The sequence below is a fragment of the Geotrypetes seraphini genome, chromosome 3 (genome assembly GCF_902459505.1).
Source record: "Geotrypetes seraphini chromosome 3, aGeoSer1.1, whole genome shotgun sequence".
Classification (NCBI taxonomy): domain Eukaryota; kingdom Metazoa; phylum Chordata; class Amphibia; order Gymnophiona; family Dermophiidae; genus Geotrypetes; species Geotrypetes seraphini.
Genome location: NC_047086.1, coordinates 365,169,316 through 365,184,835, shown reverse-complemented (window position 1 = coordinate 365,184,835; position 15,520 = coordinate 365,169,316). Strand labels below are relative to the sequence as shown.

The 15,520-nt window shown below is 45.0% G+C and overlaps 1 protein-coding gene across 4 annotated transcripts in view; it reads right to left on the bottom strand.

The window, feature by feature from the left end:
- Positions 1-15,520, bottom strand: part of PHF10 (PHD finger protein 10) — a 173,560-nt gene that overhangs the window by 62,018 nt on the left and 96,022 nt on the right. For all 4 annotated transcript variants that reach the window (XM_033937288.1, XM_033937287.1, XM_033937285.1 and 1 more), the window contains 3 exons: positions 11,772-11,921; positions 11,351-11,460; positions 6,936-7,089 (listed from right to left, as the gene is read on the bottom strand). In XM_033937288.1, the coding sequence (XP_033793179.1) occupies positions 6,936-7,089; positions 11,351-11,460; positions 11,772-11,921 (414 nt within the window). The remainder of the gene's footprint in view (positions 1-6,935; positions 7,090-11,350; positions 11,461-11,771; positions 11,922-15,520) is intronic.

Below are 15,520 nucleotides of genomic sequence, written 5' to 3'. Positions count from 1 at the left end.
ACACAGCAGTCTATGCCTATGGAGGAGTTAATGTGTACTATTTGCAAAAAGTTCCTGCAAGCAATGGAGCCCGATACAGACGTGCCTAATATTGAGTTTGATCCAGAAAAGTGAACTGACCTCACATTCAAAATTTTTAATGTGTGGTCAGTTCACTTTTCTGGATTTAGTATTTTCTGACTTCCACTAGTTTCCAACTAGTATTACCCCAGCGATTTCAAAAGGAAATTAACATTGAGTTTGAGCTAGAGAGCTGCACGGGAACGACGGGAATCCCGCGGGACCCGCGGGCATCCCGCGGGTTCCCCCTTTGGGTCACGGGGATCCCGTGGGGACGCCCCCTAGGGTCGCGGGGATCCCGTGGGGACGCCTCCGAGGGTCGCGGGGTTCCTGCGGGGCTGGATGTACTCAGTCGCGCGGCTCTTCTCCCTACCTTCTCTGCTTGCAGCACAGAGCCGAACGGAAGTCTTCACGACGTCAGCGCTGACGTCGGAGGGGAGGGAGGGCTTAAACAAAGCTGGATGTACTCAGTCGCGCGGCTCTTCTCCCTACCTTCTCTGCTTGCAGCACAGAGCCGAACGGAAGTCTTCCCGACGTCAGCGCTGACGTCGGAGGGGAGGGAGGGCTTAAACAAAGCCCTCCCTCCCTCCGACGTCAGCGCTGACGTCGGGAAGACTTCCGTTTGGCTCTGTGCTGCAGGCAGTGCAGGTAAGGAGGAAAGTAGCCTCGCGGTTCGAGTGGCTACCAAGGGAGGGGGCGGTCCACCCCGCCACACCCCGCCCCGGTTGCAGCACAGCCGGCCAGGTCCCCTTACTTTTGTGGCACTTCCCCGACCGACCGACAACAGCCCCGGTCCGACAATCCTCCCTGCCCTGTAGCCGCGAATCTAAATTATCTTCTTACAGCAGCTGTAATAAGGTAATTTAGATTCGCAGTTAAGGGCAGGGAGGTTTGTCGGACCGGGGCTGTTGTCGGTCGGTCGGGGAAGTGCCACAAAAGTAAGGGGACCTGGCCGGCTGTGCTGCAACCGGGACGGTAGAGAAGGAGTGGGGAGAAGGACGCTGAAAGGCCATGGGGAAGACGGGAGGAGGGGGGGAAGGACTCTGAAAGCACTTGAAGACAGAGGAGGGAGAAGGACGCTGAAAGCACATGGGGAATACAAAGGGGTGGAGAAGGACGCTGAAAGGCCATGGGAAGGACGGGGGGGGGGGGAAGGACTCTGAAAGCACTTGTGGAAGACAGAGGGGGGAGAAGGATGCTGAAAGCACATGGGGAAGACAAAGGGGTGGAGAAGGACGCTGAAAGGACATGGGGAAGACAAAGGGGTGGAGAAGGACGCTGAAAGGCCATGGGAAGGGCGGGGGGGGGGAAGGACTCTGAAAGCACTTGTGGAAGACAGAGGGGGGAGAAGGATGCTGAAAGCACATGGGGAAGACAAAGGGGTGGAGAAGGATGCTGAAAGCACATGGGGAAGACAAAGGGGTGGAGAAGGACGCTGAAAGGACATGGGGAAGACGGGGGGGGGTGGGGTGGAGAAGGATGCTGAAAGGCCATGGGGAAGACAGAGAGGGAGAAGGACGCTGAAAGGACATGGGGAAGCAGAGGGGGGAGAAGGACACTGAAAGCACATGTGGAAGACAGAGGGGGGAGAAGGACGCTGACAGGACATGGGGAAGATGGCGGGGAGAAGGACGCTGAAAGGAAATGGGGAAGAGAGAGTAGGGAGAAGACACTGGCAGGGAAGAAGACAGATGCCAGACTATGGGGGAGCGGAGAGAAGAAGATGGGTGCCAGACCAATTTGGAAGGGGGAAGAAAGGGAGAGGCACAGTAACAGAGCAAATGGAAGATGCAGAAGGAAGAGAGACAGTGGATGGAAGGAATTGAATGAGAACATGAGGAAAGCAGAAACTAGGCAACAAAGGTAGGAAAAGAATTATATTTTATTTTTTTATTTTGCTTCAGGATAAAGTAGTATATTAGTTGTGTTGATAAAAATTTATAAACATTAGAGGCTCTGGTAGAAACCCATTTGCAAAGTATGTATTCTTCCCAATTAATATTTTCAAATTAATAAAGTCTTTTTGCTTATTTGTAAATGGGTTTCTACCAGAGCCTTTAATTCAGTAGCATAATTAAATGAAATAACAATTTCTGAAGTTTATATGGACGGGTGGGGACGGAGGGGATTCCTCGCGGGGACGGGTGGGGACGGAGGGGATTCCTCGCGGGGACGGGTGGGGACGGAGGGATTCCTCACGGGGACGGGTGGGGACGGGTGGGATCCTCACGGGGACGGGTGGGGACGGGTGGGACTTTGGCGGGGACGGGTGGGGACGGGTGGGATTTCTGTCCCCGCGCAACTCTCTAGTTTGAGCAGGTACATCAATAGTGAACCGCCCGCGGGACCTGATAACATGTCTTCATTGTTTTCCAATGAAAGAAAAGGTGTTAGCAGCTGCGAGAAAGTTGGGAACTATTGTCTGGGAAGGCGCGAAGATTGAATTGTATTGCTGACATGTCTGCAATAACTCCCTGCAAACGGCGAGAGTTTCGTGAGGTTACCAAATGCTTGGTGGCTAATGACATCTGATATAAATGGCACTATCCTTTCCGACTCTCTTTCGTGTTACAAAATCAGACTCACAAGTTATCGATACTGCAAGAGGCGCAGCGGTCCAGATGTGGAAGGATGAGGAGGACCAGCAACAAACCACCCAGATATTGAAGAGTGGGAAGTTAAAGTCATCAAAAATACAGTTTTGACTTAAGTCAATGAGCGAGGCCTCCTTCAAGGGCTCATACAGAGCCCGAGCTAGTGCCTGCAAGATAAGATTAAGATTCCAGGATGGAAAAGGCTGGCACACGGAGGGGGGCAAAAATGCAATGCTCCCATTAAAACTCTGTACATTGAGTCCTTCCTGAAGAAAGGCTAAGACAATGGAAATTGGAGCCTTAGTTGGATCTGTGTGATTCTGACTGTACCAGCTCTGGAAGCACTTCCAAGTCTTTATATAGGCTGCCAAAGTGGACTGCTTCTTAGATCTTAGCTATCACCGAAAAGCCTTTGGGCACTAAGACTTCACGTTCAAGAGCCAAGCCATAAGATCAAAGTGGTCTGGATCATCCAGGGCAATTGGAACTTGTGAAAGGAGTCCCGGATAACAGGGAAGGCTGAGCCCATTGCCCCTCTGTAGACACACCAGGTCTGCATACAATGGCTGCCTCAGCCAGTCCAGAGCAACCAGAATTAATCATCCCTTGTGAGTCCTTATCCTTTGGAGAACTCTTCATATCATTGGCCTTGAAACAATCTCTGACCCGAAGGCTCTCCTGAGAACTTGTGGTAGTACCTGGAGGTTCAAAAATTAACCCGACCAGACCACCTAGGGGCTTGAGGTCTGCTGTCTAGCAAGGATTTTAGCTTATGGTCCTGCACACTGGCCATAAAATCATCCAGGCCTTTCCCAAAAAGTAGCTGTCCCTGGAATAGCAGTTTACTTAGGGTCGCCTTAGAGCAGGATTCCCCCGCCCACTGCCTGATCCATAGTATCCTGCGAGCAGAAATAGAGTAATCTGGCATCATGCTCATGACTCTTCTACTCACTTTAGTGCGTTTCTTCACTCTTCTTTGCTTTCTAAATGGAAATCTACACCCAGTACGTTGTTGCATTGCCCTCTTCGTCGGGCTTGGCACTGGGTTTGTAGGTTTCATTCTCTCAGTCCTACTGTTTCTCCCTTTTTACCATTACGCTATAATGCCTCTTTTTCTCCTGGGGTGGACAATGCTAGCTTTGTGCGTTAGGAAGCAAAGGGGATTTGTTTTTTGTTTCATTTGGTTGATGACGATGGTCCGATTAAACCTTTTGACCTACTTTGTGAGGAATTTTCTTTACCTCGTACAGATGTCTTTGCCTACCTTCAGATTCGTCATTATATTTCCTCTTTGTCGAATATTCATCTTTCGGCTTCTTGTAGAGAATTGTTGATGGCGGCCTTTACATTTGGTTCTCAACAGCCTGTCCCACTGAAATTTTACCATAGACATCTGAAAGACGAATCCCCTATGCTTGATTGTTTAAAATTGCGGGATGCATGGGTTGGAGATTTGAATGTGGAATTTTCTGAGGAAGTAATTTTGAATGCAATTAAAAAGCTGCCTTTGTATAGTAAATATGTTATCTTTTGGGAACAACACTTCAAATTGACTCTCCGCCTATATATTTTTCCTCGGAGAGCTTTTTTGGCGGGGCTCTGCCCGACTGTGGACTGCCGGCGCTGTGGTGCTCCAGATGCTGGTCTTGGTCACATGTTTTGGTCTTGTTCATCCATACAGACCTTTTGGGACGCTATCTTTCTTTTTGTGGATGATATCTGGAACATTAAAGTTCGGAGATCAGCCCTGGTGTTATTTGGAGCCTCTTTGCATTTTCATCCTCGTCAGCCTGGAGCCTCTGCATTCCTTCGTTGGATGGCTGTGATTGCTATCAAGTGTATCTTGCTTAAATGGATGGAGGCGGTGGCTCCTGACTATTCCCTTTGGCGTAGTCATATGATTACGTTGCTTTCTTGGGAACGGAGAGGTGTTCAAGACATTTCTTCCTTGCCTGGACGGGCCTTTCAACGAATTTGGGAACCTTTTTGGTCTACATTATCTCCGGTGGCTCGTAGCCGCATTCTGAACTGCTAGGGTCCTTTTATTTACCTTTGTTTGGCATCAGTGAGAGGGGGAGGGTGGGGGGATGGGTTGGGTTGGTAGGGTAGGTTTGATGGTTTTAGTATATAAACTTGAGCTATCTTCTTGTTTTCTGTTTTGATTTTGATTGTTATGCTCAATAAAAATATATTTAACAATAAATTATCAGACACGAAATCCACACCAGACGTTAAAAACTGGAGATTTTTATCTACAATAGTGTCCGGATCATGGCGCAACTTAAGAGTGGCAAGCTAGGGCAACAAAAGACACCACGCAGCTACTTTCAACCCTAAGGCTGGAGCCTCATAGAGCCTTTTGTACACAAAATCTAATCTGCGGTCCTGGGAATCCTTCAAAGGGAAAGGCGATACGCTTTGTAACTTGCTCTTCCAGGGAATATACCTTTGGGGGAACAAAAAACTGGTTTAATGCAGTATCCATAGGATACAGCATTGATATGGCTTTGGCCACTCAAAAGGGCCCCTCCAGAACCTCCCAATGATCCATAAGCATTTTTGTAATGTCTTGATGTGAGGGAAAGCAAGCGATGCACTTTGGCGCTGCTCATAAGTGAGCAATGCATGGCAGAGGACTGAGAAACCTCTAGCTTCAATTCTTGAAGGGATTCTGTGATTATCCCCATAAGCACTGAAAGCTTAAACAGCCTGCACACAGTTGGGTCCTCACCAAGGTCCAGAGCCTCCCCCAAATCTGGATCCTGTCTTCCCAGGGATGTAGAGCAAAGGCATTAAAGTAGAATCAGTGTCATCTGACTGAGTATCCCAAACCTGCGCATGACACCATTGCTGGGGAACTGCACTCTTGGGCCCTCGTGCGAGCAGGGATGTGATTCCAGATGGTTCCATGCAACCCTTGTTAATCGTAAAAGCCTCAAACATCATATTAATAAATTCAAGGGGAAATCCCTGCCCCTGACATCTAGATGGCCCCTGTGGATGCTACTTGGCTCCTTTTTTGGGGTTTTCCCACCGTTTTGCGGCTGCATTTCACCAAGGACACACTTGAGCTGCTCCCCAGATCAATTTGGACTTTTTTCCCCTTGTCGTCAGACTGACTGGGCACTAACACCCCCCTGAGGGACCAGAGGGAGCTAAGCCAAAGGATCTCGTTCCCCCTCACATGCAACACGGCATGTGGAACACAGATGCTCCTCAAACTGCCGTTCACCACAAATGGGGCATGAATTTGAAGTATCCTAGCCTGAGGTGTCTATCCCACCTGTTTTGAGTCAGATAAAAGCTTTAAAATTCAATTGGGAAATACAAGATGGCCACTGCTGCAGCAATTTTAATGCCAAAAGTGTCTTGGGGAGCTACACTGAAAAATAAAAAAAAATTAGTGATTTTGGAGTTTTAGAGGTAGGGGAACCTATCTCTAACCCCAGAACCCCCCAAAAAATCAATTTTATGGACCTCCTACTCCCCCCAATTTGGTTTGTCAGGCTGTCAGCCTGTTACTCACTGTGCAATGCTGTTTGCTGGAAGCTGCAAGAATGGAAGCTGCAAACAGCTTACAGGGAGAATCTCTGCCTCAATAAGCTTGGAATCCGGACTGCTTGTGTGTTCTGACTGTCTCTCGAGTTCAAGGCACCGGCCAGAGACCTCAACCCCCAACAGATCAAACGTATTGAGGGGAGGAATATAGTTGGCCCTGATCCTGGAAAAAGCCACCACGGAGCCACGCAGCCTGCACTCAAGCCCACTGTGCATGAACCTGGGATGAGCCTTGCTCCCATGGAAACAGTCCCTGAACTCTCAAACTGTTAGTGCAGGCAATCCAAGTGGGTGCATTGCAAAGCAGTCTGCCCCTTGGAAGCAGACCGCCAACCTTAGAGTCTGAACTCTCCCGCAGTGAGAGCTGTTCTACAAAGGGGATCCTCTGCAGCACTGAAAGCCTCGCAAACTTAGTGCTCACCCCCTCCACAAAAAAAATTTAGATGAAAATAAACAGGAGCAGAAAAGACAAGCTCCTACTGTCTCACTTGTAGGAAGACAACTGAGGAGTTGAAAGACAGCTCAGAGATAAGGGAAGGGGAGTAAAAATGTATGCAAATGAAGCTCCCTACAAGAGTTCTCGTAAGAAGAGGTTGACTACCTACAGCTTCAGGAACAGAGTGTCGCACTAGAACATTGTATTAAGCATCTTTGTAAGTTAGAAGAGTATGCTTTAAGATCACACTAAGAAAATTTTATTAATTATAACTAATTAAATCTTACCGAGGATCCTTTGGTTTTCTTTTTTTCATCACATCGCTCATCCTCTGCATCTTCTGAATCTCCATCACTGTCTATTGCAAGTAATTCTGGGTCTAGTGGTGGCTCATAGAGTGCTGTGTTTAATGGCAAATAACGAAGTTCATCTGGGGAATACCTAAAAAAATAAAATTAGTTGCAAGCCACAGCTTTAAATACAGATCAAGGAATTAACAAGCATAATTTTACTGTAAGTGAGCAAAATCACATATTAAAATGTTTTGGATGCTTTAAACATTTTCTAGTGTAGCAGTTCTCTGAAAGGTCTAGGACTTGAGGGTAACACTGAAGTTGGATACACAATAGAGAATGACACGGTGGCGGTTTACCCGCGGCCACCGCATTTAGCCGCGGGTAACCTGCCGAAACGGGGAACGAAAACTAGCAGTCACTGCGGGGACGGGGACGAGGCCATTCACCGCCCCGTGGAGCGGTGAATGGTCTTGTCCCCGCAGTGAGGCATGAAGGATCGCGCGGTCCCCGCAGCCCACACCCGCCTGCCCAATCGATCCTAGTGATTAGCCAGCTCTCTCCCTTCTCCTCACCTTAGTGTGTAGGCTTTCTTTTTCGGCAACCCGCACGCTATCCAAGAGCCGCGCACACGCTGCTGTTCAGTTTCGATCTTCTGCTCTGACGCAACCGGAAACAGGAAGTTGCAGCAGAGCAGAAGATTGAACACTGAGCAGCCGCGCATGCGCGGCTCTTTGGGAAAGCGTGCAGGTCGCCGAAAAAGAAAGCCTGCAAACTAAGGTGAGGAGAAGGGAGAGAGCTGGCTAAACACTAGATCGATTGGGCAGGCGTGTGGGGGCTGCGGGGACCGTGCGATAGCTCGTGTTCCCGGCTCAAACTGGAAGGAGGGAGTGAAAGGGAAAAGGATTCTGGGCCAAGGAGATGAAAACGGAAAGAAAAACCCACAGAAGGAAAGAAAGGGAAGGACAGGCAGATGAGCCAGATGCTAGAAGCAGGGGGGGGGGAAGAAAGAGGGAAAAAAGATAGATGGGGTTGAAAAGAAGAGACACACTGGTATGGAAGAGGAAGATAGGGGAAATCTGGACACAGGAAGGTAACAGAAAGAGGGGAAATTATGTGCATGGGGCATAGGGACAGAGACATAAAGGGGACATGCCATGGGGATGGTATATGGACACAGGGGGGGGGGGCAATGGCAGATACATTGGGGAGATATTAGAAATGGGGAAAATAGGAGCACAGAAGCGAGATGGTTTGTGGGGATGGGACAGGGACCAAGCTCGCAGGCTCCAGTGGCTTGCACAAATTACATTGTAACGTGCCATGAAAATAAGAGGGAGGAAGGTAGATAGAAAGGCCACATGAGAGGAGCTGAAGGGTGGTAGAAAGGAACAGATGGTAAAGGAGGGAGGGAAGGGTGGTGGTGGAAAGGAATAGAACAGACATTGAAGGAGGGTGGAGAGGAACAGACCCTGAAGGGAAATGTGGAAGACAGAGTGGGAAGAAGACAGTTGCCAGACTATGGGGGAGCGGAGGGAAGAAGATGGGTGCTAGACCAATTGGGGGGAGGGGGTGAAGGGAGAGGCACAGTAACAGCAAATGGAAGACGCAGAGAGAAGACACACAGTGGATGGAAGGAATTGAATGAGAAGATGTGGAAAGCAGAAACCAGACAACAAAGGTAGAAAAAAAAAATTATATTTATTTATTTATTTTTTGCTTTAGGATAAAGTAGTATACTAGTTGTGTTGATAAAAATTTATAAACAAAGCCCTGCCAGCTGAACATCTCTTTCTCTAGTTCAGCAGCAGGAACTTTGATTTATAAGAAAGGAATAAGCTAAATATTACAGTACTAAGGCTTATATGGATGCAGGGGGACGGTGACGGGGCGGTGAATGGGATGGCAGTGGCGGTGACCGGGCGGTGAAAGGGATGGCGGTGACGGTGACGGGGCGGTGAAGGGAACGGCGGTGACGGGGCGGTGCAGAGGATGGTGGGCTGGAGACGGGGCGGTGACGGGGACAGATATTTTCCCCGGGTCATTCTCTAATACACAATTCAGCTGTATGTGTGGCAAAACCTGCTCAATATACTCAAAATCCTTCCCAAGCACAGATTAATGTAAAGATCCCTGATGACTGGCTATAAAATTGGAAGAAGGAATTAGGGAGACTGACATGTATTATAATAAAACTCTTAAGAATGGATATTCAGAATGATTTACCCAGGCAGGAGATAGAGTTTGGTTAAATCATGGCAAGTAGGCCATCCCCAAATTTTCAGCAGTACTTAACCATCCAGTACCGCTGAAAATCTGGTGCAACCACTATGGCATTTGCTAGTTAGTGCAGGACATTGTAGGATTGGAATTGGGGAGGAGCTGAAATTTGGGGGGCACTGTTAATATTCAGTACTGGTGCCTATACAGCTAACTAAGGCATGTACAAATGAAAATAAGTTAGTCCTAAATTTTCCTGGTTAGCTATGTAGGCCATATCTGCATAATGTTTTGGAGCCATTGATCAGTCTGACTGATGCCCACACATGGCCCAATTAGTTTAAGTTAATTCCATTACAGGAATTTAATTCTTTTTAGGGTTAAAGAGGGAACAAACACTGTTAGGTTTTCTGTTTAGGTTCTCATAAGGTAATAAATGATATCCCTTTTGCAGTCCAGAGTAAAAGGGATTTATTGCATAGATTTAATGAGCTTTAGAATAAAATGAAATACTATTTCCTCACTGTAGAGTTTCACAAGGTTACCATGGGAACTCATTGCAGCCATTTTTTTATGACACAAAATGCCGAGCAGGAGCCTAGAGGGATCGCTCCTACCCTATCTCATCGCTGGACCATCAAGGACATAAGTTAGGGCTGCATGAAGACCAAGAGGGGAGGGGTTGGGCTGGTTATTTATTTATTTATTTTAAAAATTTCTATACCGTCTAATTCTTGGGTGGTTTACAATATATCCACATACATACTTTAAAACAGCACAGAAGAGGAAAAAAATCATCAAAACCTACATTACAAAGTTAATCCTCAATCAGAACAAATCAGACCCTATAAGAAAGCATTAACAAACAATTGTGTTTTGATGAGTTTTCTGAAAGTTACTCTATTGGCGCATTTTCTTAACTGCCCTACCATCAAATTCCATAATTTCACTCCAGCACAACAAAAGGTCATTGTACTAGTCTCTACATATTTCATATTAACATTAGCCTTTAGCAGTGCAGAATTTTCAGAGCGCAACAATCTTTTGGGCTGGTAAATGGTCATCCTACTCTTGAAATTTTCTGCAATTGTACCATACAAAAATTGATGACAAATCATCACAATCTTATATTGTACTCTAAAAGCCACTGGTAGCCAGTGCAATTGCCAAAGACGAGGTGTAATATGGGCATATTTTGATGTTCCTGTGATCAATCTGGCTGTAGCATTTTGCACCATTTGCAATGCCGTGTACCTTGCCTTTGTAACCCCAAGATACAGGGCAATGCAATAGTTAGTTGCAGGGAGGGAGAGAGGGATCGATTGGTAGTTCCAACTTCCCGCACCACTGGACCTCCAGGGAAGTACTGGAGTCCAAGGTGGGTCTGAGAGGGGGTGGCTAGATGGTACTGGAGTATAAACCGAGACCTTCATTTTTGGGCCCAAAATTCATAGAGTATTTACGGTAATATGCTTAAGAGAAACAGATATCAATAGCTCAAAGGCTAGCTTCATAAGTAAGGAGGTTCCATGATAAAGGTTTTTCAGCTGTTGGCTTGTACTGAAGCAGTCTCTTCATGAATTGAGAAACGACTAGAAGTCTGGAAGTCAGACTAGATGGGCCATTTGACCTTTATCTGCCATCATGTTTCTATTTAAGTCTGCCACTGGGGACATGATAGGCTGAGACTACACAGAGATGTACTCCAATGGAGACTATCTACAATCTATGCTGAAAGAAATGGTATAGATAATAGACTTTGGTACTCAAATGACACCTACTGGTGTCATGACTACTCATGAAAACATTAGGCTTCAGTGGTTTTGTTCATTACTACCCAGTAGAATTATTTCAAAGCATTAATATCTTAATAGTCACTTTATCTTATTTACCATGTTTCAAGGTACTTGTATGTAATACTGAGATGGGAGGGGAGGATTTTCTATTTAATGAGAATAGTTTAAATATTAGGTGTATTACATAATATTCAAAATATTATAGAATATGAATTTGTAATGAAATGCTGTACTTAAAGTGTTATATAAGAGTTAATCAAGTGTGTATTTATAAGTTCATATGATTTTATCTATTACACTTGTTGTAATATGCAAAAATGAATAAAGAATTCAAAAACATGTTTCAAGGCGAAAAATCAATTTTGTAAACAATTTCATACAAATTAAAAGTACCTTTTGTAGTACTCTTGGAACTGCCCTGGTATGAGAGAGACAGGATAAGGACCAACTTTTGTTCTTTCTGAAGGCAAAACTTTGTAGTTTCCTTGAGGCACCTGGATAACCTATATTATACAAAAATTAAAAATTTATAATTACAATTTATTCTAAATACAAAATCATGCTATGTACTTGTGAGTAACTATAGCCTCGCTAAGGGGCCCTTTTATTAAAGAGTGTTAAGCCCATAATGCACAGTTAACAAACTGAAATGGGATATCTGTGACTGCATTAATGGGTTTTGTGATAGTTGGCCTGTTTCCACATGTTAAACCACACATTACTGAAAACTTATCTGGTTTGTTCTTTTATTCTCATTAACCTTGTATTATTACAGATAACATACATCTAAATTAACACATTTAAGAAATCTTACATGTGTTTGTAAGTCAAAGTAGGCTCGTCTTTCTTCCATTCGCTCCCGATTCAAATTGCTATTAAACTCTGCAGCTTTCTTGGCAGCTTTTTTAATGTATTCTGGAACTTTGCTAGGTTCTACTTTCTGAGTGTTTTGTTGCTGCAATTGCTGAAACAAAAAAGAGCGGTACTGTTAAAATAATAATGATTTCATTCCAAGATTTCCAACTAGCTTCAGAGTGAGGATCCCTTACCAGCCTTCAGAAATTTCACAGACCCCCACATACTTCCTTCAATTTTTATGCAGTTATATGGCACATATGACAGGGTGAATAGTTGATTTTTTAAAATATATATCTTTATTCATTTTCAATCTAAAAACAGTGCATTCAAGAATTCACACAAGTTATTTGAAAAAACAGCACTTACATCCACCAATAAAATACATCAGAATAATTTTCACACCCCCCCCCGATTTCAATATATTCAAGATAACCATACAATAGTATTTACAAATCATTAATAAACCAGTCCCTGTACACCAGGGGTGTCCAATGTCGGTCCTCGAGGGCCGCAGTCCAGTCGGATTTTCAGGATTTCCCCAATGAATATACATGAGGTCTATTTGCATGCACTGCTTTCATTGTATGCTAATAGATCTCATGCATATTCATTGGGGAAATCCTGAAAACCCGACTGGATTGCGGCCCTCGAGGACCGACATTGGACACCCCTGCTGTACACTATCCTTCTCCCTCCCACCCACCCCCTCCCCTAGATGTGCAAATTATAACCAGAAGTAAAGGGATAAACCATTCAATTAGAATCAATAAAATTAGTCAATGGACCCCTTGTCAGTTTAAACCATTTGTTACCCCCTTGCTCATAAACCATTTTCTCATATCTATAACACAGGCATAACGAATTCCACCAAAAAGTGAAATTTAATCGGTCACAATTCTTCCAATTTTTCGAACTCATTTGGATGGCTACCCCAGTCATTACACCCAATAACCTGTTTTTATGTCTGTCTACTGGAGATGTAGGAGATAACAATGTCCCATATATTACCGCTTCATATGTCAGCTGAACCAGTCTCCAGAATCAGAGTAATATGTCCCCATATAGATCTCCAAAAACTGAGTATCAAAGGACAATAGAATAATAAATGATCTAGTGTCCCTATATCGAGATGACAGTGCCAGCATCTATTTGACAAGGTGAATAGTTGAAATGGAACTATTGTAGTGATAGACAAGAGACTGCTGGGAAGAGAGGCATTAAGTGTGAGCTGCTCAGCACAATGTAGTGATTGAAAGAGAGTTTGCCAAGTTGAAAACCAGGTTGGGAATGTGAGCTGAGACATTAGAAAGAAAAGGATAAGGCGGAGGTTGAGAGCATGTGCTTGTAAAAGAATGAGGAAAGTCTCTCTCCCTCCACTTCTCCACCATGAAACCAGAGCCCTCTCTCTGCCCTGTCCTGAGCAACAATTTCTGTGTTCTAACACTCTGTCACCAGTAAATTTCGCAAGCTTGTGGTGTCACCAATAAATCCCTACCCTTTCAATTAGGCTCTTTCAGTCTCTGAAATCACCCTCTTTTCGCATCAATTGGGCTCTTTCAATTGGGCCGCTGCTATTTAATATATTCATAAATGATCTAGAAAAAGGGACGAAGTGTGAGATAATAAAATTTGTGGACAACACCAAACTATTTAGTGGAGCTCGGACTAAAGAGGACTGCGAAGAATTGCAAAGGGACTTGAACAAACTAGGGGAATGGGCGACGAGATGGCAGATGAAGTTCAATGTTGAGAAATGTAAAGTATTACATGTGGGAAACAGAAACCCGAGGTACAACTATACGATGGGAGGGATGTTATTGAATGAGAGTACCCAAGAAAGGGACTTGGGGATAATGGTGGACATGACAATGAAGCCGAAGGCACAGTGCGCAGCGGCTACTAAGAAGGCAAACAGAATGCTAGGCATAATCAAGAAGGGTATTACAACCAGAATGAAAGAAGTTATCCTGCCGTTGTATCGGGCGATGGTGCGTCCGCATCTGGAGTACTGCGTCCAATATTGGTCGCCGTACCTTAAGAAAGATATGGTAATACTCGAGAGGGTTCATAGGAGAGTGCACGTCTGATAAAAGGTTTGGAAAACCTTTCATACGCTGAGAGATTGGGAAAATTGGGACTCTTTTCCCTGGAGAAGAGGAGACTTAGAGGGGATATGATAGAGACTTATAAGATCATGAAGGGCATAGAGAGTAGAGAAGGACAGATTCTTCAAACTTTCGAAAAATAAAAGAACAAGAGGGCATTCAGAAAAGTTGAAAGGGGACAGATTCAAAACGAATGTTAGGAAGTTCTTCTTTACCCAATGTGTGGTGGACACCTGGAATGCGCTTCCAGAGGGTGTAATAGGGCAGAGTACATTACTGAGGTTCAAGAAAGGATTGGACAATTTCCTGGTGGAAAAGGGGATAGAGGGGTATAGATAGAGGATTACTGCACAGGTCCTGGACCTGTTGGGCCGCCGCATGAGCGGACTGCTGGGCACGATGGACCTCAGGACTGACCCAGCAAAGGCATTGCTTATGTTCTTATATTCTTTTAGTCTCTGACAAACTGACAGTTCACTAATCTTCTGCTTCTGTCCTTTGGCCCACAGTATTGCTACAGTTCCCTGATGTTTTTATTTTTTTTAATTTCACAACATGGGGACTCACACTGCCTCCTTCTCTCCAGTACTGGCTTGTATGGTGCTCACACTTTTGATATCTTCTCTAGTTCTTCTTCTATTGGCCCATATCACAATGGTACATTTTAAGCCTTTTTTATATAGTGACTTTCCAAAATGAGGCTTGAAACACATAATACAATTCTCCCTCCGTATTCGCGGTTTCAGCAATCGCGGTTTCGACTATTCATGGTTTTTAGCTTGCTGGCTCCTCCCCCCAAATTACATCAGCTTACATAGAGAAATCACCGATTCCAAGCATTTCCAAAGAAAATCGCTGATTCCCAGCACATTCATCACCGTATTTTGCCTCTCCTTCAGGAACAGGCCAGGTCTCCCACCATGTTATTCGAGGTTTCACCATATTCACAGTGGTTTTTAATAGAAAACACGAATAACATATGAAAAAGTTATTTGTGGATTTTCTGTATTTGCGGTTCTGTTAATCCCCTATCACAGCGAATACAGAGGGAGAAGTGTTGTATGTTTCAAGTTTCGTCTTGGCTCTCAGCAAGCCATCAGGGAAGAAAGAATCAAGGGAATGTCAGTTGGTGGCAATTCTGCAACAGGATTGGCTTAATCTATGGACCAGGTGAGCCTCTGGTCCTGGGTGCTGGCGATAAAGGGTGCCAAACACCCGGGCCAGTAACCTCACCAGCTCTATAGGTTAAGCCATAGGCGCCATTGCTAAAACCTCCTCAGCCCCAACCACTCCCTGCCTTCAGACATCCCCAAGCTTTCCTTCTCTTCACTCACTGATTCACAGTCACGGCCTCCCCGAGCTTCCCTTTCCTTTAATCCCTTTGTCAGCATAGCTATTGCTAGCAATCAGGATTTTCAGTTGGCATAACTAAGTTCAGCAAACACCTATGGGAAATATATCAATCTGACTCTGGAATGTAGATGCAGATAGACCCTGAGTGCTTATTCACAGAAAGCATCCAGGCAGACGGTTTCATATAGCCCTAAAGACGGTTTCAAATAGCCCTGATTAAATCATGATTACAAACCAACTTGCAGCT